This window comes from Tubulanus polymorphus, chromosome 2 (genome assembly GCF_964204645.1).
Source record: "Tubulanus polymorphus chromosome 2, tnTubPoly1.2, whole genome shotgun sequence".
NCBI classification, from domain to species: Eukaryota; Metazoa; Nemertea; class Palaeonemertea; order Tubulaniformes; family Tubulanidae; genus Tubulanus; species Tubulanus polymorphus.
In genome coordinates, this window is record NC_134026.1 from 3194666 (window position 1) to 3222207 (window position 27542).

Genomic DNA, 27542 nt, shown 5'->3' on the forward strand with positions numbered 1-27542 from the left:
ACTCGCACTCAGTGAGCGCGGAATAGGCAGTCTCAGAAATTTCCTCTTAAAAACGGGAATTTCTTATTTCGACATAATTTCGGATCTATTCTACGCCTTAGAGTGGACGGTCGAATTATTCTATTGATTGAGAGAATAATGACAGAGTCCACGACACGGATTAGAAATTCATAGCCGCGAACACCCCTATTTATTGTAGTGGATTAGCCCATTCTTTTTCGTACTAACACAACTCGGAACAGAGCTCGTGTTAGCATAGGGTAAATACGGCACCGGTGGTAAAATCTTGCTGGAGTTAAATATCTGGCTAAGATTTTCGGACGAATTTGTAAAGGAGTTTACGATCTGTGTTTTGGAGGACCGGTCTGATTTTCGGTGTGGATTTATGAAGTTATTTAGCAGGTGACAAAAATCTGAATATAGGAAAATATGGAGCTCGCGCATACAAAATCTTCGGAAGAAGTGATAAGTTACTTCAATGTCGACGACCACGTCGGACTTAATGACGATCAAATCAGGAAACAACAGGAAAGATACGGTCCAAACGGTAAGTGTGAGACGGGAATTTATCTCTGAAAATGTGTGCATCTGGCCGAAATACGCTCGGAAAACCCCGTTTTTAAACGTCGAAAAACCTATTAAAAATATTTTGTAAATTGCCGTCGTTAACAAAATTATTTTCTCTTTTATTTTCAGAATTGCCGGCCGAAGAAGGTAGGTTAATTTATGTTCAAATAGACGCGTAACTAGTGCACATATTTCATGATGAAAATTGCTGAGAATTACGTCGTTGTCAATCCAATATGGCGGCGCCCATATACATTTCCGGTTTTTCTGTCTCTACTCAGCTCAGTACGATATTCCGGTATTCCAGGCGAATAATTTTATCCTAATTCATTTCAGGAAAAGCGCTATGGCAACTTATTTTAGAACAGTTCGATGATCTTTTAGTAAAGATTTTATTATTAGCAGCAATTATATCTTTCGTAAGTATATCTTATCAAATAAAATGGAATAAATGGTCCCTTATTGCGAGTGATATCGTTGTAATTGATAATATTTTATCAATAATGTACGTTCATATTTTAAGTCTGTCAGGTCAGGGTTTAGATATAATCTTAGCCTTTGGAATGATCTTTCTTAAGTCTTGCCAATAATTACCTAGGCTATGGTAGGTCAGGAGGGTTTAATAGCAATTTCCTCGAGACTAAAAGCTATTAATGTAACAGGTTTTACTGGGAAAGATTAAATCACAGCCACTAAGAGATTTAAAATATTCTTTAGATCATCATAATGTGAGCTGAGGTCTGTATGTTTTACCTTGGCCCGAGGGCGAAAGTATACCTCTCAACTAGAACAGTAATGCAAATCAGCGTAAACAGAATTACATTTCAAAGGCTATAAGCGATTATTTTTGTTTTTGAAAATATTGCAAACATTACTTGGAAATATCTTCAATATTTGTTTCTATAATTTGAAATCAGTCTTTTTTCTTGTCTGTTTTCTCGATATTAAACGATTATTTGATTTCTTATCGCCCCCAGATTTTAGCCTGGTTTGAAGAATCTGAAGAGCAAGTAACAGCTTTTGTAGAACCTTTTGTGATTTTATTGATTCTCATTGCTAACGCAATTGTAGGAGTATGGCAGGTAAGAATTGTTCATATTATTCATTCAAGTACTCCCTCACCCTCGTATCTGGTGATGAACTTGTCATTAGTATTATCGCGAAAATCTTGGAAATTGAAGTTGATATCGTTGAATAATATGTAATTGCGAAAACAGAATTTCCAAATTGAAATGAAATATCCGTACCATATTCCATATTTGGCATGGAATCAGTATTGGCTGATGTCTTGGTAGTTATAAATATCTTATCCCATTATTACATGGTCTCATTTATGAAGGTACATGTACTTGGTCTAGTTTAAGATATCGTAGTAAATTCTAGGTTAAACAGAAGTCGTTGTAGGCAGTGTTTCGATCACAGCTGTTTCTATGACAGCGCAGGTGGCGACTGATATTAAAACGCACAGATTGTTGTATCTTTCCTAATACCACGGATATCGAAGGAAATCTCTTTTAAAAAGATTTTTTAGATTTTCCATTTATACCATATCGTATTCGGTCTTAGCAAATGAATTTTCGTCGGTTAAGTACTGTTCTATTCAGCGATCCTGCCCTCGGCAAAAATAGTGCATTAAATGTATTACTAATTGTCGAGGGAATTAAAACGAGAACGATTAATTTCAGTCGAGAGAACGTGCTTTCGATTCAGTTTTGTTTGCCGACTCGACTTTTCGTTTACAAACGATTATTCGGTCGTTATTTAAATCTCGGCGGCAGCGGGCACCGCGCTCTAAAGTCGAGCGACGGTGAACGTTTGTTCGCTTGTCTGCGTTAGATTTATCGGAAGCGATCGCGGTCATCATATTTCAGTGACAAGCCGCCGTGGATGTTGTTACCCGCGTTACTATGGTAACCAACTCGTGTAAGTCGGCAATTCGAGATATTTCGTTCGGTGTCAGCAGCAACCGATTGTTCGACGTCGCGTTCTCCAGTTGCCGAGCTGCCACGTCTTAATTTGCATTTTCCTGCAGTCGTTTTACGAAAAAACGTCGACAGAAAAACTTCTCGAAAAATACTGATCGATAATTCGTGCTTCCGCGTTTGAATTCCCGAAGAAATTGATGTAAATTGATGGACTGGTTGCCGACCGGTTTAGCCGACAGTTCAACTGATTAATGATATTCCTTCAGCATCGAAATATTGATAACGAGGACATCATTGCTATCAATTTCATTTGATTGTAATATTGTGTGTCCTTAGTTTTTGAAATTGCTCTAACACGAAAAAATATTGTACTAGTGACACATTAAAAAAATGCATTGAATTTATATGTTTAGCAGTTCACAGGCGTTGTCACATATTTCTATTTGGTTATAAATGATTATGAGTTTGACACTACTCTTGTCGGGAGCCATAATGACTATGTACCACGTTTCCCATATAGCTTTATTTACGCGTACATTGTGTATTGTTGAGCCTAAAGCGATCCATTGAATTCGGAATGCCACGTGTACACATCGAAACTGCATTGAATTTCCAATTTCTAAAATAGGCATGTCGGGTGTTCGTCATACGTGCGTTCGTTCGTTCGTTATGACTGTTTGACGTTATACGTGGCAGGCAGGCGGGGGATGACGCTTTATTGGCCCGGTTCAACGACTGCCTTTTGTTTGAAGTCAATTTTTTTCACTCGTAGTTTCGCGATGAACAGGTATACTCGTGGAAAAAAGAGAAAAATTCCATCTCGAGAATTCCTTAAAACTAGTTTTGTTAGTTACTAGTTAATGACATTTTAGTCCTGAAATCGTTCTTTGTTGTATTTCAACACCAGTTGCCGTACTTCAGAAGGAAATTACTTGTTTTTTGATACAAGGTATAGGGTGGCCACTTACCGGTAAATCAGGGGGAAGTCAGGGAATTTTCCTTTCTTCAAAGTCATGGAAAGTCATGGAATTCAAAGCTAAAAAAATCTAAAAAGCTAATCAAAAACAGGAAAAAGAAGGGAAAATCTGTTGAGATTGTTAGATTGCATAATGAAACAGTTTCTGTCTATGTCTTATGTATTTTGACTGTGTTAATTGATTGCATTCTTAGCAGATCAAGTCATGGAAAACAACGTATATATTAGGGAAAAGTAGGGGGGAATGCATCTCAAATAAAAGTGGCCACCCTGAAAAAGTCCCCAATTTCCATAATTCTCAACATGATGCAACTGTACTCAATATATCGCTATCCATTAATGAACATTTGTCGATCTTATTATGAAATAATTGAATTCTGATTCGTTGTTTTTTTTTTCCATTTTGAAAGGAACGAAACGCAGAAAGCGCCATCGAAGCGTTGAAGGAATACGAACCGGAAATCGCGAAGGTTGTAAGAAAGAACCACACCGGTGTTCAGAAGATCAAAGCTCGAGAGTTGGTACCTGGTGATATTTGTGAAGTGTCGGGTAAGTATCAGTCAGAACCGACTGGTGAAAATAACGAAACGATCGCGTTGTGGGTTCAAAATCACATACAGCGAGGTAGATCTGCCCAGATGCTTTCTTAAAAAAAAATATTTGTTTACAATATATACTGCCTGGTAATCAGATGATTACCGTGGATGCTTTCAATCTGTATCGCCCTGTTAGTGGTATCGAAAATGCATATGCAAGGTGTTTACGTGTTGTATTTTTGATGTTAATGTAATATGAAATAAAGATGTAATGAATGCCAATAAAATGAAATAAGAATGATTTCAACGAAGACCTTAGACCAGGGCCCAGTTTCACGAAAAAGTTAAACTCGAATATTTGGTGTAATTGCCATTGGTTACTTCATGTTTTCAATGAGGACAACAATTCAAACTTAACCATTTTAGGCTTGAACTTTCTCGTGAAACTGGGCCAGGGGTCAATGCCGTGGTTGCTTCCTAAGTCAAAAAGTGGTCTTAAATCATAAGTTGTTAGAACTTAGACTGCTCTTGAGTGTAAGCGTTGTAACTGGACCTGAGCCGGATACTGGATCTGTTGTATCTGCCTGTACGTGATTAGTGAAAAAACCTAACATTCTTCGATTTTCTCATTTCTACGCTCGGTATAAAAGCGGTTGATAGTCAAGTATTGCGGTTGATTCTTGTCAGTGACCTCGGTACGAGCCCTCTTGTCATCGGTTTGTGGTCTCTGTTTATCTGCTTCTCGAAGCGCCCAGCAGCGACGGAACCAGAGTCCTCGGGTGTCACCTCCAGAGTCCTCGGGTGTCTCTTCAGCGTCAATGAAATCAGGTTAATGTATGAAAACTGATGAACTCGTTTGCTCGTCGCGTGTTACTGCTTCCTTCCTTCCCTCAGCTGAATCTCTTACGCAAACACGTAATTACTTTTTGCGTTGATTTATTATTTGAAGACGATTAGTTTTCATGCCATCTTACGAAATCGGGTCATTGACCTGTGATTAATGATCGATTGGAAATCTTCAGTAGTATTTCTCGTCATATCCTCCTAGGGAAATCTGCACGGTTTTTTTTCTCTCAATTTCCCGGTAATGGATATTTTTAGAAAATGGATGGAAGAAGGCCTAAGTTTTGTGATGTCGTTATTTACTCGAACGAAAAGAGAGAAACTAGAGATTTTTACGCGATGTTTAAACTGACAGGGCTACACTTTACGTGTCTGGTCTGCGCGGTGAGGATTCCTCTTTAACTAGACGGGCTTCATTACTACCGGTAAAAGATCCCGCGCATTCTTTCGTACTTTTCTGCTCTGTTCTGCTGATAGAAAGAAGGAATAGTTTTTGGATTTTGAAGAACCCGACGGCGGTATTATGATACCATTCATTAATAAATGCGTCTGTTCGAATGTTTACCTCTTCTTTCTGTTGTGTGTGTTTGTTTGTTATTCAATCCGATTCTGTTCATTTTCTTGCCTTTGTTTATCTTATGTTGCGAATGTTTTCAAAATATCTTCCCTCCAATTCATCATTGATTATGCTCCGCCTGAGCTGATTATAAATGTTCATGTCAAAAATCTTGTTTTTGAACTGAAAAATATTAAAAATGGTCTGGAATGCATTAAGGACAAGATCGAAATAGATTGGCCTGCTTTTAGGACAAGTCATCAATTGGATGAGATTAAGTACAAAACGTTTTTCAGGAATTGGGTTAAGGCCATATTGAAAGCTAGTTGTTAAATGCAGGTTTCCCAAAATCTTTTTTTTCGGACGATTATGTGTTAACCCAATTTTAATGCCTTCATCGATTTTAGTTGTGGTTCAGGACGAGGATCGTGGTATTAAATGATCAGAAAAGTGTCACTATTACTATCAATCAGTGCTTAAACATTCTTACTGTTGCCTCAGCCTTATTTATGAACAATTTAATGGTTAGTACTAAGTAAGCTTATTATCTATTCGGGATCATAGAATAAAAAAAGCTTCCCAAGACTGACGGTCAATTCAGCTTAGTAGATTATCTCATTCCTGTTGGTTGGTTTTTCATCACGATTAACTCCACCCTATTACGCTTGAAACAGCTCGTAGTCGAAGCCTTCTACTCTTTGATTTAATGGTGACAGATTTCCGGGTTCATTTCGCTTCAAGACTCAACGATTTTTGACTAAAGCGTAATTAGCGGTTCTGTGAATGTGATGGACGGCCTGTTATGAACGTGGCACCTCGAGTTGTATTGCTAGGATAGATGAAATATGCAATATATATTTTACTGGCTGCATTTCTCGTGAAATTGTTTTGTATCTAACATTATTCCAGGTGTCTATATGTTGTTGGAGCTTGTTGCTGTTTGCGAGCGAGCGCTTGTTGGCTATGCCGTACCTACCGTTAAAATTAGCTAGTTGTAATCAAGTACAGACGGTGCCCTTACCCTTGCATTGCCAAGGGCAGCCATATATGGATCCTCAGCTCGTTCGACGCTAAATATACTAGAAGGTAGAACTACATAGGTTGCTGGCAGCAGACTGTTCTGTATACAGCTATAAATACTGACGTTCTTACGTTGGTTCTGCTGAACATCTCTCTCTACCCTCCCGGTGAACATCGATTGCACACTGTATACACTCCGTAGACCAATCTTCAGAAACATTTCTTTCTTCGTGCAGTTTCTTAGAATGTGCCTAAACGCTTCTTTTTGCGACCGTCCTTTTCATTGAAATCATCAACATATTATTGAAGATGTCATCTACGTTTCCTACATTTTATTCTGATTTTTATTGCATCAACCAACCAGATCTTTGCCATTAACGAAACTTTCCAGTTTATAGTCTTACTATGCAATGCATTTTTGTCAATGCAATGATTGCTTTATTTGGAACTCTAATAATCAAACAGGGGTGCATCCAGATGCCCTTTGAAAAACATTGGCAATTTTTCCACCCATAGATAATGGAACAGCAGTCTCTGGCCCCTAGGATTAGCTTACATTCTTTTAAATGTCATTCAGGTGCCTTGATATTGCGTTAAAATGCAGTGAAAGTTCACAATTTTACAGACCCTCATTTTGGCTTGGTACATGCTCTATGTAGATACTATCAGTAAGTCTTTTCAGATTGAATCCATCATCTTCAGAACCAAAAGCAGCCAGAAAATTCTCATTCTTTCAACCAATCTATTTGATATGTTTATGCCCTTTACATTTCTTCGTGCTCCTGTCAAACTCTGCCCATGAATTTACCTCTCTATCAATGTTGAATACAACTAACGAACGATGTGATAGGCTGTTGCGTAGTGACCAGTAGGCTCATGTATGTATTTATCGAGGTTCGGTCATTTTGCGGGTGTCTTATTAGTAAGATCGATCGAACCAGCATATGTTTGCTTGTCAGTATGTCATCATCATCATCATCATACGATAAGAAATCAACTTCGTTCCGAGACCTCTTCATATGGAGTTTTACTGGTGATTTTGTTCCCTCGCGATATCAACTCTACTGCACAGCGATAGATAGATAAAAATCCGGTTATTTGATCGCAGCCCCGGCGGCATTCGATTCATCGGCATAATTTATTTCGAAGTTTTTGATGAGATGGTTAGAAAAAATGAGCAATCCGTTCAATTTCTCATCGAATTCGTATCGCTGATATTTTTCTCAGGAGGAGTTTGTAATTTGAAACTATGTAATTAATACAGTAACATTCCTAATCGCCGCCTTAGTCATCTCCGATTATTCATATTTCATCTGAATATCGGTAAGCTTAGATTTCTTCTAATCTCGCAATCCCTCCCAGTTCACCTACCCCCCTCCCAGTTCACCTACCCCCCCTCCCCTCCGCCCTCCGTTGTCTTCTAAATAATATCAGTAATGTTTCATATGCGCTGACTTCGAATGATTCGTTTGAGAGAAAGATGTACAAAGTCTCGCTTGCTTTCAAGACTTGCTTTCCTTCCCAGTAAAGCCACGTCTATTGTAAATATACGAGCTCGAGTATGCTTGACATGTGCTGTCACGGAGGGCAGTTTATTTATTTCGTTGCTTCGGCAATATTGCCGATAGTTAATGACCTGATCGATATATTCGCTTATTAAAGCATGATTTGGCCGACGAAGCTCGAGTGGAAAAACTGTCACAGCAGTTTGTGAGACGTTGTCGAGATTATCGGCGTGATAGACCTGAATGAAATACGAGCTGCATAAATAGTTTTCTAACACAGAATTCCGAAATATCCTCAGAAATCTTTCAACACTTCACAACACGATAGTATCAATTTGGCCGAGAATTTACTAAGCCCCGAAGCCAGGATCTGACTCGAGCGAAATTTGGCCCATGCCTAATTAGAGAGCGCATTCACGCGTAAACCACTCCCTTGATACTAAACAATGCCTGGACAAAGCGAAGTGAGTCACTTCCGGAACCAGTTGCAATTCACACGCAATAATTTGATGACCAATGCTTAAATTTGGCTCGGGCTTGTTGCAATGTTTTTGGTTGGACCAAATTTGGCACTTGCTCATTTAGCGCTTGTGAGAATGGTTGTTCCAGGTCTTATATGGCGCGGGCCAAAAATACTCGAGTGATGGCGCCTAATATGTTTACCCACCTCATGTACTAGTTCAGGATCCAACACTTTCATTAGATTGTTCTGGTTATGATCAGTCTGGGTTTGCAGTTTTGCGCCTTATATTGGGTGTGGTGATCGCGTGATTGTGTTTCATATCTGACAAGATTAATACGGTGCATCAGCCTGAATATTACTGGATGACTTGTATGGAATAGATTTCTCCCTCTATCATCGCAACTGAAAAAAAACACCCTTCATTTCATTTCTACTGTCAGTGTCAATCGCGTATACTCACTCGCTTCAGGACGAACACATCCTCCCCCGGCAGGGATTCGAACCTGATGGCATCGAGATTGCCATGGCACGAAACCCTGCCATAATCGACCGTGTGCGCAGATACATGCGCAGTTCAGATGATGTGATTTTTAGCCAATCAGAAATCCCGTTTTATTTTAGCCCGGGTTTTCCCATTTATAGTTCTTCCTTGAAATTTGCCTCAACGATTATACAACGAGCAATCTGATTGGTGCCGCCAGTTTTCGTTCAGAAAGCTGCGCATGTACCTGCGCACCCGGTCTACTGATGCAGGGGTTCGTGCCGTGGCTGAGTGTAGCGATGCCATCAGGTTCGAGTCCCTGCAGAGGGAGGATGGGACGAACACTTCATACCTGACATAATAGTTTTAGATTTGGAGAGTAGAAATGTCAATTTCGCGTTTCGACTTCTCCGTTGCTGGATGCGATTTCCTGGAATGAGTCATTAGTGAAATTGATTCTCGAAACGACGGATACAAATTGAAACGCGTTCGCAGATCAATCGATGCTGTTTATATTCATATACGTATCGACAGTTCTCTATTGTCGCAGTTCAACGCTGTGAAACTGCGATAAAATACTAATCTTTATTGAACGATAGCGTTATTTTTTCACCTGAATTCTCGTGAGATATGTATATCGATTCGACGATGAAATGCGCTCAGTCGTCATTTCCCCCACTTCGGTCATTTCCCCTTCTTTGTCGTGCTCGAATCTAGCTGAAAAAGGATCCACCGTCAAATACCGGTTCATCCTCCCCGGATCATTATCTGCGCAGACATTTTGATAGGGGTCATACATTACAGAATTCTTATCTATGATCCTACGGAATCTACAATTTTTATTGGGTATTTTGGTGAATTTAAGGCTTTTACCGATCACTACTTTAGATTTTCCATTTGACAAATGAATACCATTTGGTGAGATAAAAGTTTTGAAACGATGACAAGTCTCAAGAACCAACAAAACCACTCTCAACATAGTATCAGCTCTGAAGTCAAATTGAAGACATGGTTGAAGGCCACATCTTAGAAATATCAATCATTAGAAATTGATCGTGTTAACAGGTTTAGCTGATTAAATAGTATTGCGTTGAGTATTTATATCGGTGTTATTGCCCCGTGGCCTATGAGGTTACATTCAACAATTTCAATTACAGCTCTATCTCAGATTGAATAAATGTCTGTAGGCGATGAATATTTGATATTGCGTCAGTTCAATATTACCGATAAACATACCACTGATATCCCGTAGTAATGCTGCTCAATTTGCCGATCTAATTCCATTATTGCGATGATCGGCGCTGAATTTCATTTAAGACTTTCATTCTGGATATCGATTCGTGCTAAAAGATTTTTGTCCGAGACAATAAGATTGTATAAAGGCAGGGGGTCATCAGTCATGACGGTTTACACAGCATTATCGTCAAACCAATCAAGGGCTTTTGGCAATTTTGAAGTCGTTCAGGATACTACCACGAGTCGATAGTCCGAGGCGCGATAGAAATATTTGCAATATTCTCTTCTCGTTGAAGTAGAACTATGAAAGTGGGTACAGATTTGCTACGTCGACCGTGAGAACCCAGCTTGAACTATTCGAATCATAAAAAACGCCGTTGTTCAATTACTTCAACAGTTCTCTGCGAATACCGCTCTTGTTTTTATGCGCGATACACGAGTCTGGAGAAGAGTGTGTTCGTCCATATTTTGTGCGGTGATAAGAATGATTGGACCGTCCATCTCTGCAGCTATACAGACTTCGATGTGTTAATTGAATCACGTGTCCTCTGAGCTGATCTACAGAATTCATCATTAATACACGGCAATACGACGAGACACTGATATAATGGCTTCGCAATTATAGTAGTATTTGCGCCATCGGAAGATATGCCTTTACAGGTTCCCTACGACTCCTTGATTCCTTCATTGATTTGAACGAAATGCCGGAAAATCCTTTAAACTCGCTCAATTTTGAGTAAGATTCGAAATGTTATATTTGTACAGTTTGGACCAGAAATTTTTTTCCAAATTAGGCAGTTAATGAATAAGAAACCGAGTTTAGAAGTGCGAAAATTGGATAGAAATTAAATCGCCGCAATTAATGGTTAACGGAGATGAACAGTTCCGATTCAGGAGGAGTCTTCTTTAATCGGGATATGAAAGTGATGCAGATGCTTCCTCAGAATTAGAGATTTTCTCCTTTGAATCTCCTTGAAAACTCCTTATATCCAGGAATAATTGATCTGTAGGGAGCCTGCTTCAGGTCATATAACCAAAACATGAATTTTTTATAATGAGAAGATGCTTGTAATTCTTCGACTTGTTGATGAGAGTTCATTTTATTTTTAATGTTCGTATTATATCTCGCTGCTTATAAACCGGCGATGATTCCTTTAATCTAACGAGCTTTCCACGTTTTTTATTCACCGACTAATACCCGCGCGCCTGCTCGGAACAACGTCGTAAAAATATTATCGGCACAATAAAGAAATAACCCCGAGCATTTACCGAGAATCTAACAACAATTTGGTCGGTTATTTCCGCGTCGAGAATCAGAAGCATCGTCGGTAGATTTTTGAAGATTTTTTTTCATGGCCATCTCGAAAACGATAGAAACTGTTTGTCTACCGGCTTTGTCACGATTTTTGCTAATATCGATTTCTTACTTATATCTTGCAGTCGGCGATAAAGTGCCTGCTGACATGAGAATTATCAAGATCCATTCCACTACACTACGAATTGACCAGGCTATTCTGACAGGTATGTGCGTATATGCAAGGGTGTTTGAATTGGGCCAATGACTGGTGATTATCAACTGACTGAATCGATATCTCGTTGACAATACCAGATTCTCTGATTCCTGGGGCCTGGTTCTTGTAAACTCTTATCGAAATAAAGATACAGATCCTTATCGTCAAAGCGAATTCCTGATATCGATGCAAAAAACCTGACTTAAAAGAATAATCCGTTATGTTGAATGTATTTCCTGTTCAGTGATCTTGCCCCCCCTGGGCGAGTTGAGTACCGAAATCTTCCGCGCTTAGAAAATTGAGTGAAATCTGATGTTGTATCGGAAGATAAATATTCAATGATCAATACGTAGGGAACTGAAAACGATGGCCACTCGTGAATTATAGACATACAGCAGCGATATTGATCCCATTTCACTCGGCTTCATGACTTTCAAATGAGGTTTTTTATAACGACGCGGATATATTGCATAGTGTAGTCGTTACCCGCACGCGTTCCACCAGCGGCTCATAATGCGGTTACTGGTCATTGATTTGTTTTAGGTGAAAGTGTTAGTGTGATAAAACACACCGATCCCGTCCCTGACCCGCGAGCTGTCAACCAGGACAAGAAAAATGTCTTATTCTCCGTAAGTACATGAATTATAGACAACGCGCGCGACATCGTCTCGCCATCGTATCAAATAACAGAAAGTCTGCGACAACTGATCACAGTTACCGTCATGATTCTTTCTATAGAATAATTGTAGTTGAATGCAGTGTCCAAAAGTTGTTATGAAAACTGAAATTTGTCTTAGGATGTAAAATTACTCGTGTTCAAACTAATCTAAGTAGCAATTACTGTTTCTATGGCAGTGGAAGACAACAATTCTGCCTGGCTAATTTAAGATCCCATATTCTTGATTGTTAGTTATTAAATTTGATGATGAATACATTTGAATGGTTGTGATCGATGCAGACAGCCGGGGTATGTATGTAGAAGATGACGCTAATCTACTGAATTTTGTGTGTTTAGGGAACGAATGTTGCTGCAGGAAAATGCCGTGCTATTGTTATCGGAACAGGATTGGACACCGAAATTGGTAAATATGAAACAAATGCATAGTCAAACGATGAGAAATCCTTTAAAACATTTTTGGAGTGTCACAAATAATGCGGGTTCCTTTTTTTGTAACGTTGCATGCGGTACTTGCCCTGTGTGCATTTTACCAGCCGATCGCAAAAATACTACATATTTTGATAATGATTCTTATCGGAAGGCTCTGTATTTATGGTAAGGCTTTGTTGATTTAACGGCACACATATGTAACATTAAAAAAAACTGAAAACAATTTTGTCTCCGATGAAGTTTGCATTGTTACCATCGGGAAAATTCTGTCTCGAGTGGATTGCATGACAACATTCTTCTATCTATAAATCTGATGCGTTCGTTCCCAGTAGAATGGATTGATTGTCGAATAAATTTTGGACGCGTTTGTATTGATTGGCACTCGTCTCATCGGTGAAACCCGCAATGAAGGCTTCTTAGTTTATGTTATCGACCGAAATGTATCAATTGCCTTCGTTGCCGGAAAAAAAAAGTAAGCGTTCAACTGCGGTTTCCTGGAAATGCCACCGTGCGTCCTGACGCGAATGTAAAGTATAAACTCGTGGTCGATCACGGTGAAATTGATGGGAACATACGCAGCTGACGCGTTGTTTCTAGTAACACGCCATAGTCAATAATCCGAAAGTTAACATCGCAGCAAACTGGCAACGAATTGAACAGCATGAAGTTTTTTTAAGATTAATGCTCATTACACGAACGCCTACTACGTCGCTGATTGTTAGTCGAGCATAAAATCATCAGTGAATCTCAAAATACAGCTATCGAATTGATAAAAGAGAATAGAAACGGTGATAGATAAAAACCAACGTAAAATGAGAAGCAGTGGTTTTTTGTGCCTTACATAATTCCGTTCGCTTCGGTTACAACGAAAGCGAAAACATGAAAAACTAGATTATTTTTTGTCGTGGTTTATAGTTCTTAGTTCTCGGCGCTGGTTTTTAGAAACGATTATCGCGGTGGGAAAGTGGCGGCTTATCGCCTCGGATCGCCTTACAGGGATTTCCTGCGTATTGTATCGCGATCTTCGACGTATTTTATCATCTTAATGTATCATCGAGTTCGCCGGGGTTTTTTCGACGACAATTTCAACCGTATAACCGTCGTCGTTACATCGCTAGTAAATGGAGCGTGATTTTCTCCTCCTCTACCCGGAGGCTTACAGCGAACACACGCTCGCTATAAATATGTACTACGTTCGCGAGCCGGTATTGATGGTATGTCAGACCGAACACGCGATTAACCCGAGTTCAGGTAGCGCGATGTATTCGCCCAGCGCTGTGGAAAAAAAAAGTCATCGCATTTTACACCGATATCGAGTTTTATAGTATAAATGTACGGCCGGTAATGTGTTACCCCGATGAACCCTGAATGAGATAATATGGATGCGCGAAACAAGTTCTATACTTAGTTTATGGTTTACTTAGTACCTCGGTACCTTAATTCAGTTGAGGGTTGAATATGATAAGAAAGAGAATACATATAAATTTGAGTCGTCAATTTAACCGTTTTGATAGTTAGAATTTGATATAAAACAATAGAAAATGAAGTGAAACTCGTCAATTGTTACAGTGAATTGTTACAATTCAATTCGGGATTTGGTTCAAAAATTTAAAGTGTTGATCAATATGATGGATGTTTATTTGATCGTTGCAAATTTATGTCAATAGTTTTTAATGTTCACTCGATCTAATCGATGAGTTACATTCCGTTTCGATCAACACTAGATGAATCCATTGCGTGTAGCACGTTGAAATAATCGTCTAAAAAACAGTGCGTATAAAAAATGTTATCATCGAAAAGATAATCTTTATCACGAGCTATTCGGTGGACGTCATACATTAGGGAGAATACTTCGTAAGAGATTTATATGAGATAGTGATGTCATAGTTGAGTGGCTAAATTCTTCTCAACCCGATGCTCGCGCTCGCTACACAAGAAGAGCGAATCTAGATATGATGTTTTACTCGGTAGTCAAGGTGAGGTCTTTCGTGTAAGTAAGGATCTGGTTACAACAACACGCGTATACCGCTAACTACCCGAGTACCTCTACCTCTACCAACTCGGGTTCTGTTTCTACGTATGAATATTCTTTCTAGACATTTATTATTGTACCAGATAGAACGATGGCAGGAGCTATCTCGGTTGTTTTTTTTGTGTGTAATCTTTGCAATACGTCTGAGAAGCCTACAACACGAACTAGAAAAATGTTTTTGTGTTACCTGTTAAGTCAATGTTCTTAGTTTTTTCTTTCAATATGACTAAAGCCTGTTGTGCACTCTGTGATGTTTTGCCAATTTTCGCCACTAGCGACAAATTTGTTGTGACATCGCCTGTAGTGTTGAGGAGATATTGGCAAGTTTTGTAGGTTGCCAAATAGACACCGCTAACAAGATCACTCAGTATCTTGCAGGGTAGATATTTGGGAACCAGATCTGCCGTCAGTCAGTCACCAGCGACAAATCGCGTTACAAAGATTCAATCAGCACACCGAGTTAAAAATCATGTGCGATTCACAAAATGATGGCCTCAAATAAAATGGAAATCTTTCCATTAGCAACTTAAAGTCATCAAGGTTAGAATCGTCCAGTATCTCTTGATACAGATTAATGACCCTGACCAAGGACCAAATTTCGAAATGGCAAAATCATCTAATGATTTTTGATGTAAAAACCTGTGATAAAATACTTACTTAACAGCTTAGCCCGATCAGAAATGAGAAATTTAGTGTGTTCTTAACTAAGAGTGTCGGCATTGACGATATGCGAGGTTATTGAAGTAATTGCATTATTTGTGACCTCTATGATTTCCTATAGACCATTTTGAATGCGAATGATGTTAATGTATTACAGGTAAAATCCGAACTGAAATGATTGACACCGAAACTGAGAAAACTCCTCTTCAACAGAAACTTGACGAATTCGGTAACCAATTATCAAAAGTGAGTTCATTTTCATTACGTCACAAACAGCCGTCGGTGAAAATGATTCGAAATGGGTTGGTCATGATTATGCGACGAGTTGGTTTTATCCATCGATTTGTTTTGACTTGATGAATTCAGTCGACAATCATCGAAACGAAGTTCGTCGTCGATACGTCATAAACAGCAGACGCGGGAAAAAATTAGAAAAAGATTTTTTGCTCGTAAATCGTTAGGGTATACGTGGGGATGTTGTTCCTGTTTATTGATTTGTTTCGACTGTAAGCATTCGAAATGGAAGCTGAAAGGAAATCCATTAAGCAAACGCGTTCTTCATTGAATAACATTGCCGATGGTTCTACTAAGGGTTATTCATCGAGAGAATCCTATGAAAAACGCATTTGCGAATGAATTCGCTACGTAGCGTCTCGAATTGGATCCTATTTTTCGACCGTGTCGACGTATTTTTGATGCTTTTATTGATTGAATAAATCAATTAGACGAACAGCGCTCACTTCTTGTATCCTTTCATCTTCACGCGTTCAATAATGTCTTTTTCCTATGTCAATTATTAGGTGATCACTGTTATCTGTATCGCTGTCTGGGCTATCAACATCGGTCACTTCAACGATCCCGCTCACGGTGGATCATGGATGAAGGTACTAAATCATTATTTAGTCGATCGTCAGAAATTTAGATAATTTATTGAATCATTCAAATATTTGCTATATTTTCTGTTTTAGGGAGCTATCTACTACTTCAAGATCGCCGTCGCTTTGGCCGTAGCTGCCATCCCAGAAGGTTTACCCGCTGTCATTACAACTTGTTTGGCCCTCGGTATGTCATCCCTTAAATTATGCTTGGTTCTGCGAGTGTCCGTGTCACGAGTATCAAAGGATCTAATTCCATGGTTGTGGAATAATTTGATTTGATAACGTGAAAATATATATATATTGATATTTAATTAAGGGTTCATAGCGAGTGCTTAAAAGTGCTTACCTTTGAAAAAAAATTATGTAAGGCCCTAAGAAAAACACCTATCACCTATTTGGACGAATGGATGCAAGTGCTATAAGTGCTTCCTTTCGCCTCAGCCTTATTACTATGAATCGTGTTATTACAACATTAAATCTAGACTAGTTTCTTGATTACCATACAATTGTATGCTGCGAACATCTTTTCTAGGTATTATCAATTTTCACTCGTTTACTCATCTTAGGTACGCGTCGTATGGCCAAAAAGAATGCTATCGTACGTAGTCTGCCATCGGTGGAGACTTTGGGTTGTACATCCGTCATCTGCTCCGATAAAACCGGTACTCTTACGACCAATCAGATGTCCGTTTGCAGAATGTTCGTCTTCAACAAAGCCGAAGCTAGTGAAATTTCCACCCACCAGTTCGAAATTACCGGATCAACGTATGCGCCTGAAGGCGAAGTGTAAGTTTCATCTATCTGAAATTCTGCGACCAATGGGAAAGTATGTGTGTAGTAGATATATTCTATCGTAAAACCTGATTAATTTCAGGTATTGCAATGGCAAGACTGTTCGATCTGGTGACTACGAAGCATTAACCGAGATGGCTCACATTTGTGCGATGTGTAACGATTCCAGTATTGATTACAATGAGGTACGTCTGCTGTCAACATTTCAATATCTATCTCAACCATTTTTAAGATTCCGTGATGATCTGAATCAATGTATAATTGGTTTGTCATTTCTATTGTGATGGCGCTTCTAAGCTGCGTTGTCAAGTCCCAGTTTCACGTGAGAGTTATGTTGATAATTTCAGGCTAAGAGCGCCTATGAAAAGGTCGGAGAAGCCACGGAGACGGCTTTGACCGTTCTTTGCGAGAAGATGAACGTCTATCAAACGAACAAGGGTGGACTGAGCAAGAAAGAGCTCGGCATGGCGTGCAACCACGTCATCTTGAATATGTACAAAAAGGATTTCACGTTAGAGTTCTCCCGCGATCGTAAATCTATGAGTGTTCACGTAACCCCGAACAAGCCCACCAGGACTGCCAGTGGCAGCAAGATGTTCTGTAAGGTGTGTGTTACCATTGGCGCCATTTTGAGCTTATTTTTGTCATTTGCGCAGTATTGTTCGTTTTCAAACGTATTTCGCAATCGTATGTACACACATGATTTAAAATTTGTGGGTGTGTCTTTGATTTCTAATACTAACCAACCCTATCGCTTTTGATTTTGTGCCCTTGTAGTGGTTTTGTTAATGGCTCTGGCCTTTTGATTTACGGGTACCCAAATTCTAATCAACTGACCTTTATCCGGACAATTTCCAGTGTTTGATTAAATAGAAAAACGTTTTACTGAAATTACTTGAAATAATCATACTTACCGTAGTTGTAGCTGTAATACCAAATTCCAAGTAGAACTTAGATATTAATATAGAATAGTTAGAATCACTATACACCAGTAAAGAGGTATGCATGATTCCTTTCATCTATTAGATTCAGAGTGATCCCAACTGTGTTTTCTAAATCCGTTTTGATTTTATCCTTGTGTGTGTGTCTGTCTGTTTATGAAATTATTTTGAAACAACAATACTCTGCATAAATGACTGCGTTTAAGCTAAGCTGTTTGGTTTCCTCAGGTTTCTATCCACTGATTATCAAAGCCTGTCACATTATAGGATCTTGGTACCCTCTGTTTTGGTGGCCTTGCTGGCTATAGCATGTTACTGATTCAAACTTCAGATGTTTGTGTGTAACTCTTCGCTGTGCATATTGCATCAATGATCAACATCCACCGAAACTTAACATTTTTCTTCAAAAGAAAATGAATCGTATATAAAATCTATTGGATCTGATTGTTTTGCACATATCACGACCTATATCTAAATATTGTTTTTGAATCCGGTAAACAGGGAGCACCTGAAGGTATCATTGATCGATGCGCTTTCGTTCGAGTTGGACCGAACAAGGTACCGATGACTGCTGCTATCAAGGCTGAAATCATGAAACATGTATCTGCCTACGGAACTGGTAAGTATTCATCAGTCTTAGATGGTCTTAATGGTTTACATAAAATAATTACTTACGATAACTTGTACAGATTCAATCAACTAGGAGAGAATCTCTTTTAATACTAATGTAGATTTTCTTGCTCTTCATCCTTATTCATCTCACCCAGACCGGACTATATTATCGCGAAGCTTTAGGTTCAATAATTAGGTTGATTCTGATAGATTTTATTTTAGTTTGCTCAGATTCTCGCATAGAATTTTGTTGTCGTTGTAGGTCGTGATACACTGCGTTGCCTTGCCCTGGCTACTATTGACAATCCACCCAAGACCGAAGAAATGGACCTTGAAGATTCTAAGAAGTTCATCCAGTACGAAACGAACATGACTTTCGTCGGAGTCGTTGGTATGTTGGATCCACCGCGTAAAGAGGTCATCGGTGCTATCCGTGAATGCCGTACCGCCGGTATCCGCGTTATAGTGATTACCGGAGACAACAAGGCAACAGCCGAAGCTATCTGTCGCAGAATCGGAATATTCGGAGAGAATGAATCGACGGCCGGACTCGCTTTCACTGGACGTGAATTCGACGATTTGGCGCCGCTTGAGCAACGAGAAGCTACGAGACGATCGCGTCTGTTCGCTCGTGTTGAACCGGCTCATAAGAGTAAGATTGTTGAATACCTACAGGCTGATGGAGAAGTCTCCGCTATGGTGAGCATCAGTGAAGCGAAAGTGTCCTGATTCTTTTAAGTAACTAACCATTTGCGTAGTAGACGTCTCTTGATTATGGATTTGTTTTCCTGTTACAGACTGGTGACGGTGTAAATGATGCACCTGCTTTGAAGAAGGCTGAGATTGGTATTGCTATGGGCTCTGGTACCGCTGTCGCTAAGTCTGCATCTGATATCCTTTTCTTAAACCTATAGAAACCGGTTGAAATCCATTATAAATTCAATCGAGTCATTGTTATTACTAAAATGTATTGAAATCTCGAATTTTGATCCGTCTGGTTTGTTTTCCTTCATGGATAAGTTTACAAATGGTATTGGCTGATGATAACTTCTCTACGATTGTATCAGCGGTTGAAGAAGGACGAGCTATTTACAACAACATGAAACAATTCATTCGCTACCTCATCTCTTCAAACATTGGCGAGGTTGTCAGGTTAGTATTTCAATCAGTTTATCACCGATACCCTCAAATTGTTGGGCAAAAACATCTTTCTATGACTGTATTTTGGAGTTCTGTAAAGTTTCATTTCATATTTCCAGCATTTTCCTGACTGCTGCTCTTGGTATCCCCGAGGCTTTGATTCCAGTTCAACTGTTGTGGGTGAACTTGGTTACTGACGGTCTACCCGCTACGGCTCTTGGTTTCAATCCTCCAGATCTTGACATCATGATTAAACCACCGAGGAATGCTAAAGAATCCCTAATCACACCGTGGTTGTTCTTCAGATATATGGCTATTGGAAGTAAGTACTTTCTGTCTAAGTAGACGCCCTTCTTTCCTCTTTTGTGAATGACAAACATTGTTTCACATTTATAAATAGTTTATGTTGGCTGCGCTACTGTTGGAGCTGCTGCTTGGTGGTTCATGCTCTATGAAGAAGGCCCACAATTGAATTACTATCAGCTGGTAAGTATTTCTGTAACTGTTTCATACATGTATTATTAATACGAGAGCTTATCAATTATTTGATGCTCCATTTAGTGAATAGATTTTGATCTGTATTTGATGAGTATTAAGAAATTCAAGAATGCCTCATGGCTTTACACCTGTCATAAATGTAGATGCTAAAAAGAATTAAGATACATCAATTGAAGCTGTCCAACTTACTTTAATGGCCTTATATATTGAAATGTAATTGTGAAAGATGTCTAGAATACTGTCGAACCTACTAACATCGGATTCAGTGAAGGATATTCGTAATATTGTTCATGTATACTATGTGTTCATTTTGTATTGTATATGAATTGTTTTTAGTCGGGTATTACCTGGTAATAAGCAATTGATTTATCCTCAAAAGAATCGATTTGCTTAGTATCTAGAATATGTGACCATACAGGAGGCGATTCCAATCACCAGAGACCGTACCGATGTTCCAAAAATTAATTAGCAGCGATTATTGTGTTTCTTTATTACCAGACCCATCATATGCAGTGTCTAGCTGAGCCTACTCGTTTCCCAGGCATTGACTGCAAGATATTCAATGATCCCAAACCAATGACTATGGCTTTGTCAGTATTGGTTACAATAGAAATGCTCAATGCTATGAACAGGTAACTGTGTGTGTCGGGTAACACGAATCTCGACACGGTTGTGGTCGCTGTGCCCCCCTTGTTTTCTGTAGGTGGTTTACATCCTTTGGGCAAGGATGGCGTGGGCTGTTCTTTAATACGTGTAATTCTGTCTCTTTGTGTTGTATATTCCTATGAAATTTTTTACGTTCCGATTCTGATCGTTCATTCTAATCGTGCTAATCAGAATTTTTTGGCATGGCTCTTTTTACACAATTGTTCCCTTCACTTCATTCAGTTTTTTGGCGTTGATCCTTCATATTTTCATTCACGGTATCGTAACCCATTCCCACCTTGCCCATAGGCAGACCTTGACAGTGCTGAGGATTCACCAAGACGACTGTTCTATCAGTGGCGCCACCTTTTTGTCAATAATTATCGATTATCGTTGCATCTTTTTCGTAACGGAAACAGTTTTCGAGAATGCCACTAAAACTACTGTCTCACGAATGGGATCAGCCAGTTCAGAGCATGTTGACCCGTCCAGTAGAATGTTATTTAAACAATACTTACTTAGCTGGCTGCGTACTGGCTTCCTCGTTGATTTAGAGCTCAGTTTGTAGTCGATATATACTGGGGGCAATGCATGTGCATGTGCCTAATTGACCCACTGATCACTAGCAGCGAAGTCTTGGTGCAGATCCTCAGTACGTAACCATACAACTATCGGAGTAGTTGGCACACTTTTATTTTTTTCACTCTTTTTGTCCTTCCCTTGTACTCTTATTTAGACCCATCAAGCGCAATGCTTGGCGCAGGAGAAACGGTTTGAAGGCATTGACTGCGATATTTTCAAGCACAATAAACCGCAGGCGATGGCCCTGTCTACGCTTGTGGTCATTGAAATGCTCAATGCAGTCAACAGGTGAGCAACGTTGTCAAAAAATCAACAATCATGCAGGAAGTGTAATGAATGCATCAAGACTTGGCTGCCAAACTGACATGTTTATGCTTTTTGGAAAGAATATGTTTACTAAACGAAAAATGCTTATAGCATGTATAGCGTTGAAATTTTTTCTCAATGAAGAGAGTCTATTATATATCGCCAGTCTGACTAAATATATACACTAGTATACATATCTGTCTTTAGCAGAGGTTAGAATTTTAGAAAGATAGTATCTTGGATTTAGGTTCATCGTAGTTAGTCGACTATAAGCGTTCATTATTGGATGGACTTAAACCGGTTTGAATATCAAATTATCAAACTAAACAACGGTCGGATATCTGACTGGTTAATCGTGTCATTAGATATCAGTAATTTGAAGTAACCCGATGGTGCATGTGACAGAATTCTTCCTGCATGTATGTAGCGTATTTTGACAATGTTGCTCATACTAATAATGCTACTACTAGCAATTTTGTGACATTTTATATTACACCTCGTGACTGTGGGTAAACCGAGCCACTCTTATTGTCGTTGCGGGCGATTCCTGGTAATGTCAATTTTTGCTAAAAAAAAATGTCCTCGATTTGAATGTTAATGGATTCGCAATTTCATTATCACGCACAGCTCGAAAATTGAAGACATTTCTATCTAGTTTACCCTGTCTCGTTTTTGTTGTGTTCGTTGAAAAAGAGTGAAAATGTAAAATGTACAACCGATGCACTTAGATTTGTGTTACTCATATCAAACATAACATTCATTTCAAATTGCATGCTCCATGTATATTCACATTATTGATCTATGCACATCTATTACTATCACTGTTATTTGCACTATCTCCAGGCTTATGATACGTCATATGGAATTGTTTTGAGAGCTTCAAGAATGTGATATTATGTACATTTATAATTTATATTCTATCTCAATATATCGAAGTATATCTAATGAAGCAGCCGTTCGTAATTCAAGTATTTGACCTGACATTTGACTCCAATTATTAAGATTATGTATTCAAAATCACTATTGTGCACCTTAAGTGCATTATCATGTTGAAAATATTCAATGAAATATGCAGGCACGCACACAAACAGCTTTTCTGATTGTGGTAGATATTCTTGAAAAGTTTACCAAAGGACAAAATTTCATTTTTGTCTTCCAAATAGCTGTCGGCGTGCGTTCGGCTTTAAGTTGGAATGATCATTGTGAATGATATTTTTTTCAATCTTACAGCTTATCCGAGAACCAGTCTTTGGTCTTGATGCCGCCGTGGTGTAACATCTGGTTAATGCTAGCCATTGGTCTGTCAATGTCGCTACATTTCCTCATCCTTGAAGTTGACTTCCTCTCGGTAAGTAGTATTCTCATACAGGTAAATTATGCCAAAATGCATTTTGGGAACCCTCAATAAGGTCTTGTTTTATATTCATGTACATATTATAATATATATATTTCTAAGATATACCTATATTCTGGGCTGTTTAAACCGGTAATGCGTATTATGAAAAAGTATCACTAACTTAGTGCTCTGGGGTCTTATGTATAAAATGTGTAATAATCAAGGATTTGTTTTTTGTGTTAACAGGCTGTGTTCCAGATCACCCCATTGAACCTGGCCGAATGGATGGTCGTATTGAAGATCTCAATACCTGTAGTAATACTGGATGAAACGTTGAAATTTGTCGCCAGAAAATTCATTGATGGTAAAGATTGGTTTTCCGGCCTTCACTGGATGGTTCTAGTTTGGGCTGGCTACCTAGGAATGATTTTTTGGCCATCAGCCAATCAGTAACCTCCTTATTTCCTCATGATTGACAGATTTCTCCCTTGTCTTGTTGTTATTATTCCTGATGATAATAATAATAACGATATTGATAATTGATAATGATTATGATAATTATTAAAACGATAATTGATTGATCACCATCATCAACCAGTTCATTAACAACCCTCTCACTTTTGAAATTTCCTCACCATCTACCATTGACTGACCTTGATAGTTACCTTGTTTTTTAACGTGTTCTTCGAGATTTGAATAATGAATGAGGGCTGCTATGTGGTGGCAGGGCCGGTAATTTTCATAACATCTCATTTCTCAGGTTCACGGCCTGTGCATTTTTTCTTCTCTGTTCACGAATGAAATGATCATCATTTTTAAAAATTCAAAAGAATCATTGATCTTTTTCTTGCTTCTTCCAAAAACAAAAAAATCGACAGTATTGCACATGTTCCTTTCTGTTCATTTGATCAGTGTTTGAAGAAGTGTAGTTGTAGTAATAAGAAAAACAAAAAAAAAAAAATCGTATGATAAAAAAAGATTTGTGTTTTATACAATTAAGCCTATTTATGATATTGACCGAGGCTGAAATCATTGTGTGGCTTTGTCCTGAGCACAATGCAGCAATGCAGCATATAGAATACCTACTTTATTTTGCACTGCCTACGTCTCTTGTTAAAATTTAGGCTACTTAGATTGTTTTAATGTAGAACTTTCTACAGCTGCTGTACTTCTTTCTTACTAATGTGAAATCTCAAGTATCAAAATTGTACTTCTGAATGTCAAGTAGTAGGTGTGTGGCCACGAATACATTGATCAGTCCCCCCTACATCATCAGTACAATGGTCAAAAACCTCAATCAACTGGACTCTATTTATTGTTGTAGATATAAATATTTGAAATAATACTAAATATTGTAAACCTGGTATGCATATAAACGTATGAAATGATGAAGTTTTCTCTGTAAATTAAAAATTTTATATTAAAAACATTGGAATCTTTGAAAAAAAATATGCATGTTGTCTTTTGATTTTGATTAACTGTTTGCCGAGTTTTTTCTGACCTCTAACATGAGCGAGTTTTCTCAAGGTTCAGTTTGTGTATCTATTAATAACTTTTATTTGTCCCCCATTCGCTTAGTTTTTCACTACACGCCAAATAGTTGCACGTTTTCTTTTAGTTTTAGTTTTCAAATTTCCGTTTATTTCGTGTTGACGCTAACATTTTCATTGATTTTGTGCGTTCAATTTACTGATGACATTGAATTTATTCGGTTTATTTATAACGATATTATGATAAAGCCCCATACCTTTCTGATTCCCAAAATATCATGTGCATTACTGAATTCTATTAATTGTGTGTTCTCAATTACGGTCAGTGCCGCCTGAGAAAAAAATTGTTATAATTTCAACATCGATTTGAACATTCGGTTACACCGGTATATGCCACGTTGCCTTACGGGATTATTACAGGATTCTGACCGTATTTTGTGCATGTTTTCATTCAAGAATTTTTTCACATGTTTTCTTCACAAACTGTGCGTTAATCGTTCATGTGGTCGCCTTCTTGTAGTAAAAATGGCTTCTCGGCTGTTGGGAAATTCGCTGCAGATCAGTGATGACGATTGCGGCCAGTTTCTTGGCAGTGTTTGATTATATACATAGATTTATATAAAGCTATTGTATCGGAATATAATCTGCTTCGGTGCTGATGTCGCTTACAGTTTTTCGCACCTTTACGGTAGATTTTGGCTTGTTTGATAGTCAAGGGTGTGTGCACAATCGAAATAGACATTTCATCCCTACAATCGGTGGAAACGCTATCATATCTCGAGTGGTGGTGATATTTTTCTGAGGAGACTTCGTCGTGGGTTCAAAGAGCGTTTCTTTCTTGTCGGCTTGAAAAAATTGGATATTTTGGTTAGCAGGGTACGAGAAAATACTAAAATGCTACCCATTATTTCGTTGAAATGTTGGTTTGTATATGATCGAAGTGCATCTTCCTTGAATCTACATGAATCCATAAACAAACACACCCATTTTATAGACTCATTATTATAGATATTTCTAGGAATAGAAAGATAGTCGAACGAGAGCATGTCAACTTGCTAAAAACAGTGCATTCGCAAAAAGCACCATACACATTCAGTAGATTAGGCCTAGGGCATGGCATCAGTTTCAATAATGTTCATAGGAGAAAAACTCAACTTGTCATAAAACGATCTGGTTATATGTGTTGACCAGGAATTCTAATATTGTTGATATTACTGTTTGATAAATTCTGATGCCATTTATTGGAAGATATTGACTTTATGAAACTTGTATATATAAGGATGCTCGGCTATAATCTTTTTGTGTCTTTCAATCTTTAATAAATTCTTTACGTAACCCGAAAGTCGAAAGTGTATATTTTCCTGTTTACATTTACGTAACACAATCAAAATTTCTCGATGAATATCCACTTTCTTCTTACCTTCGCTTTTCATGCTATCATCTTGCATCCATATACATTCAAGCGTATCTTGTCAATATATCATCTATTATGTAATATTCATAATGAGTTATATATGATATATATATATATATATATATGAGTTATTCGAGGTTCATGTCAAGAACGGACTCGATTAAAACCAAGTGGTCCACATCAGGCCCCTTAATCTCTACGAGGGCATCATTGGAAATACAGAAAGGTATGTCGATAGTAGAATTCGACTTAGAATAGATAATGAAAAACATACAAATTCAAAAAAAGGTGCTACACTTAAAACAAGAAAGACTGCTCTAATGGGTTCTAATAAATCTTTCATAGTTGGCATGTACCCTACAAATTATATATATAATCAATCCCCCTTGTCCTGTCCTGTCTGCCAAGTCTACTTGTTAGGTATCTCGTAGTAGTGCCTGCTATGTGACAGTGTTGTCTGCTTGCATAGAAGCAAAAACCTGTCTTATGTCATTCTTTTATATCTTTATTTACAATATTTTACCCTAAAACATAAACGCTGCACGTTAAAGATACCCCTGCATATGTCCCTCTCTGGGCATGCCACATTCTTCCATATTGCAACTAAGATTTTTCCCAATCCTATATATCTTATCAAGATACGATGATAAAGAAAAAACACTTAACAGCATGAATACAATTTAATATCAAATTATTTGATCTATGCAACTTTTATGGTTTAAGGTTTCGACGATTAAGAAAAGAAAATTTATATAAATGAATATTAGTCAAAATGAACAAAAAAATTCTCATAAAATCGTTAAAGCATTATTTTGATCCTAATGTGCTATCCTTTTCCAGCCCAATCAGTCGAAGACCCGAACAAGAAGTATAACTAAGTCACGCGCACATGGACTGCACACCCTCTTCCCTGGGATACGTTTCACCTCAATTTCTGTAGAGTCCCGGATGGACACTACTGTCTACGCAGATCTTGTTGATATCGCTTTCAACTGTAGATTTTTGTTTTGTTGAATGGGTTTGATGTTGTATTAGTAACTTAACTATTTTCTTGTTGACGATTTAAAAACCGATATTTTGTACTATCGCTCCTACTATAACAATATGAAGTCATATATCGAGTTTGAGTTTGAAGTTTTCATATCGACAATTATTGTAATATAATTTGTAATACGATTGTTTATACGTTACTTTTTGTGCTGTTGCATTGATTATGATTATAACTACCATCATTTCATAATTAAGGGCAATTCTTTAAAGTGATTGAAATGTTGTTGATTTGTTATTAAAATGATGATGAGTTTTTCTTCCTATACTAAAGACAGGTCATTGTACAAAACTGTAGACGAACAGTGTGTATATTAGATATATGATATTCAGATATACATATATATATAATATAAAATTGTTGCAAATTTATATACCTAACAAATATATATATATATATATATATATATATATATATATATCATTTCTCCATTTTTTATCT

General features: G+C 38.1%; 1 protein-coding gene across 3 annotated transcripts; it reads left to right on the forward strand.

Annotated features, from left to right (window-relative positions):
• Positions 1–27476, forward strand: LOC141900428 (calcium-transporting ATPase sarcoplasmic/endoplasmic reticulum type-like). Of its 3 annotated transcripts, XM_074787324.1 has the most exons (24): positions 1–547; positions 697–714; positions 904–986; positions 1545–1649; positions 3879–4017; positions 11549–11629; positions 12163–12248; positions 12635–12701; positions 15577–15665; positions 16220–16303; positions 16388–16481; positions 16864–17083; positions 17172–17274; positions 17437–17694; positions 18532–18649; positions 18905–19341; positions 19440–19533; positions 19668–19794; positions 19902–20104; positions 20183–20268; positions 20779–20912; positions 23044–23161; positions 23396–23513; positions 26894–27476. In XM_074787324.1, exons 1-24 carry the CDS (start codon positions 430–432, stop codon positions 26929–26931), a joined length of 3018 nt encoding a protein of 1005 aa, XP_074643425.1. In that variant the 5' UTR covers positions 1–429; the 3' UTR covers positions 26932–27476. The 3 variants fall into 3 exon arrangements, with proteins under 3 accessions (XP_074643425.1, XP_074643423.1, XP_074643424.1); XM_074787322.1 differs by lacking the exon at positions 26894–27476 and having other exon boundaries at positions 23396–26869; XM_074787323.1 differs by lacking the exons at positions 20779–20912; positions 26894–27476 and adding an exon at positions 21662–21795 and having other exon boundaries at positions 23396–26869.
• The last annotated feature ends 66 nt before the right edge of the window (positions 27477–27542 follow it).

Bases quoted from the DNA above. Each gene is read 5' to 3' on its own strand.
- LOC141900428 (XM_074787322.1), top strand. From the start codon at position 430: ATGGAGCTCGCGCATACAAAATCTTCGGAAGAAGTGATAAGTTACTTC. The intron at 19,534-19,667 runs ATATCCTTTTCT...GGATAAGTTTAC, and splicing joins TGTCGCTAAGTCTGCATCTG to AAATGGTATTGGCTGATGAT. The intron at 23,162-23,395 runs GTAAGTAGTATT...TTGTGTTAACAG, and splicing joins TTGAAGTTGACTTCCTCTCG to GCTGTGTTCCAGATCACCCC.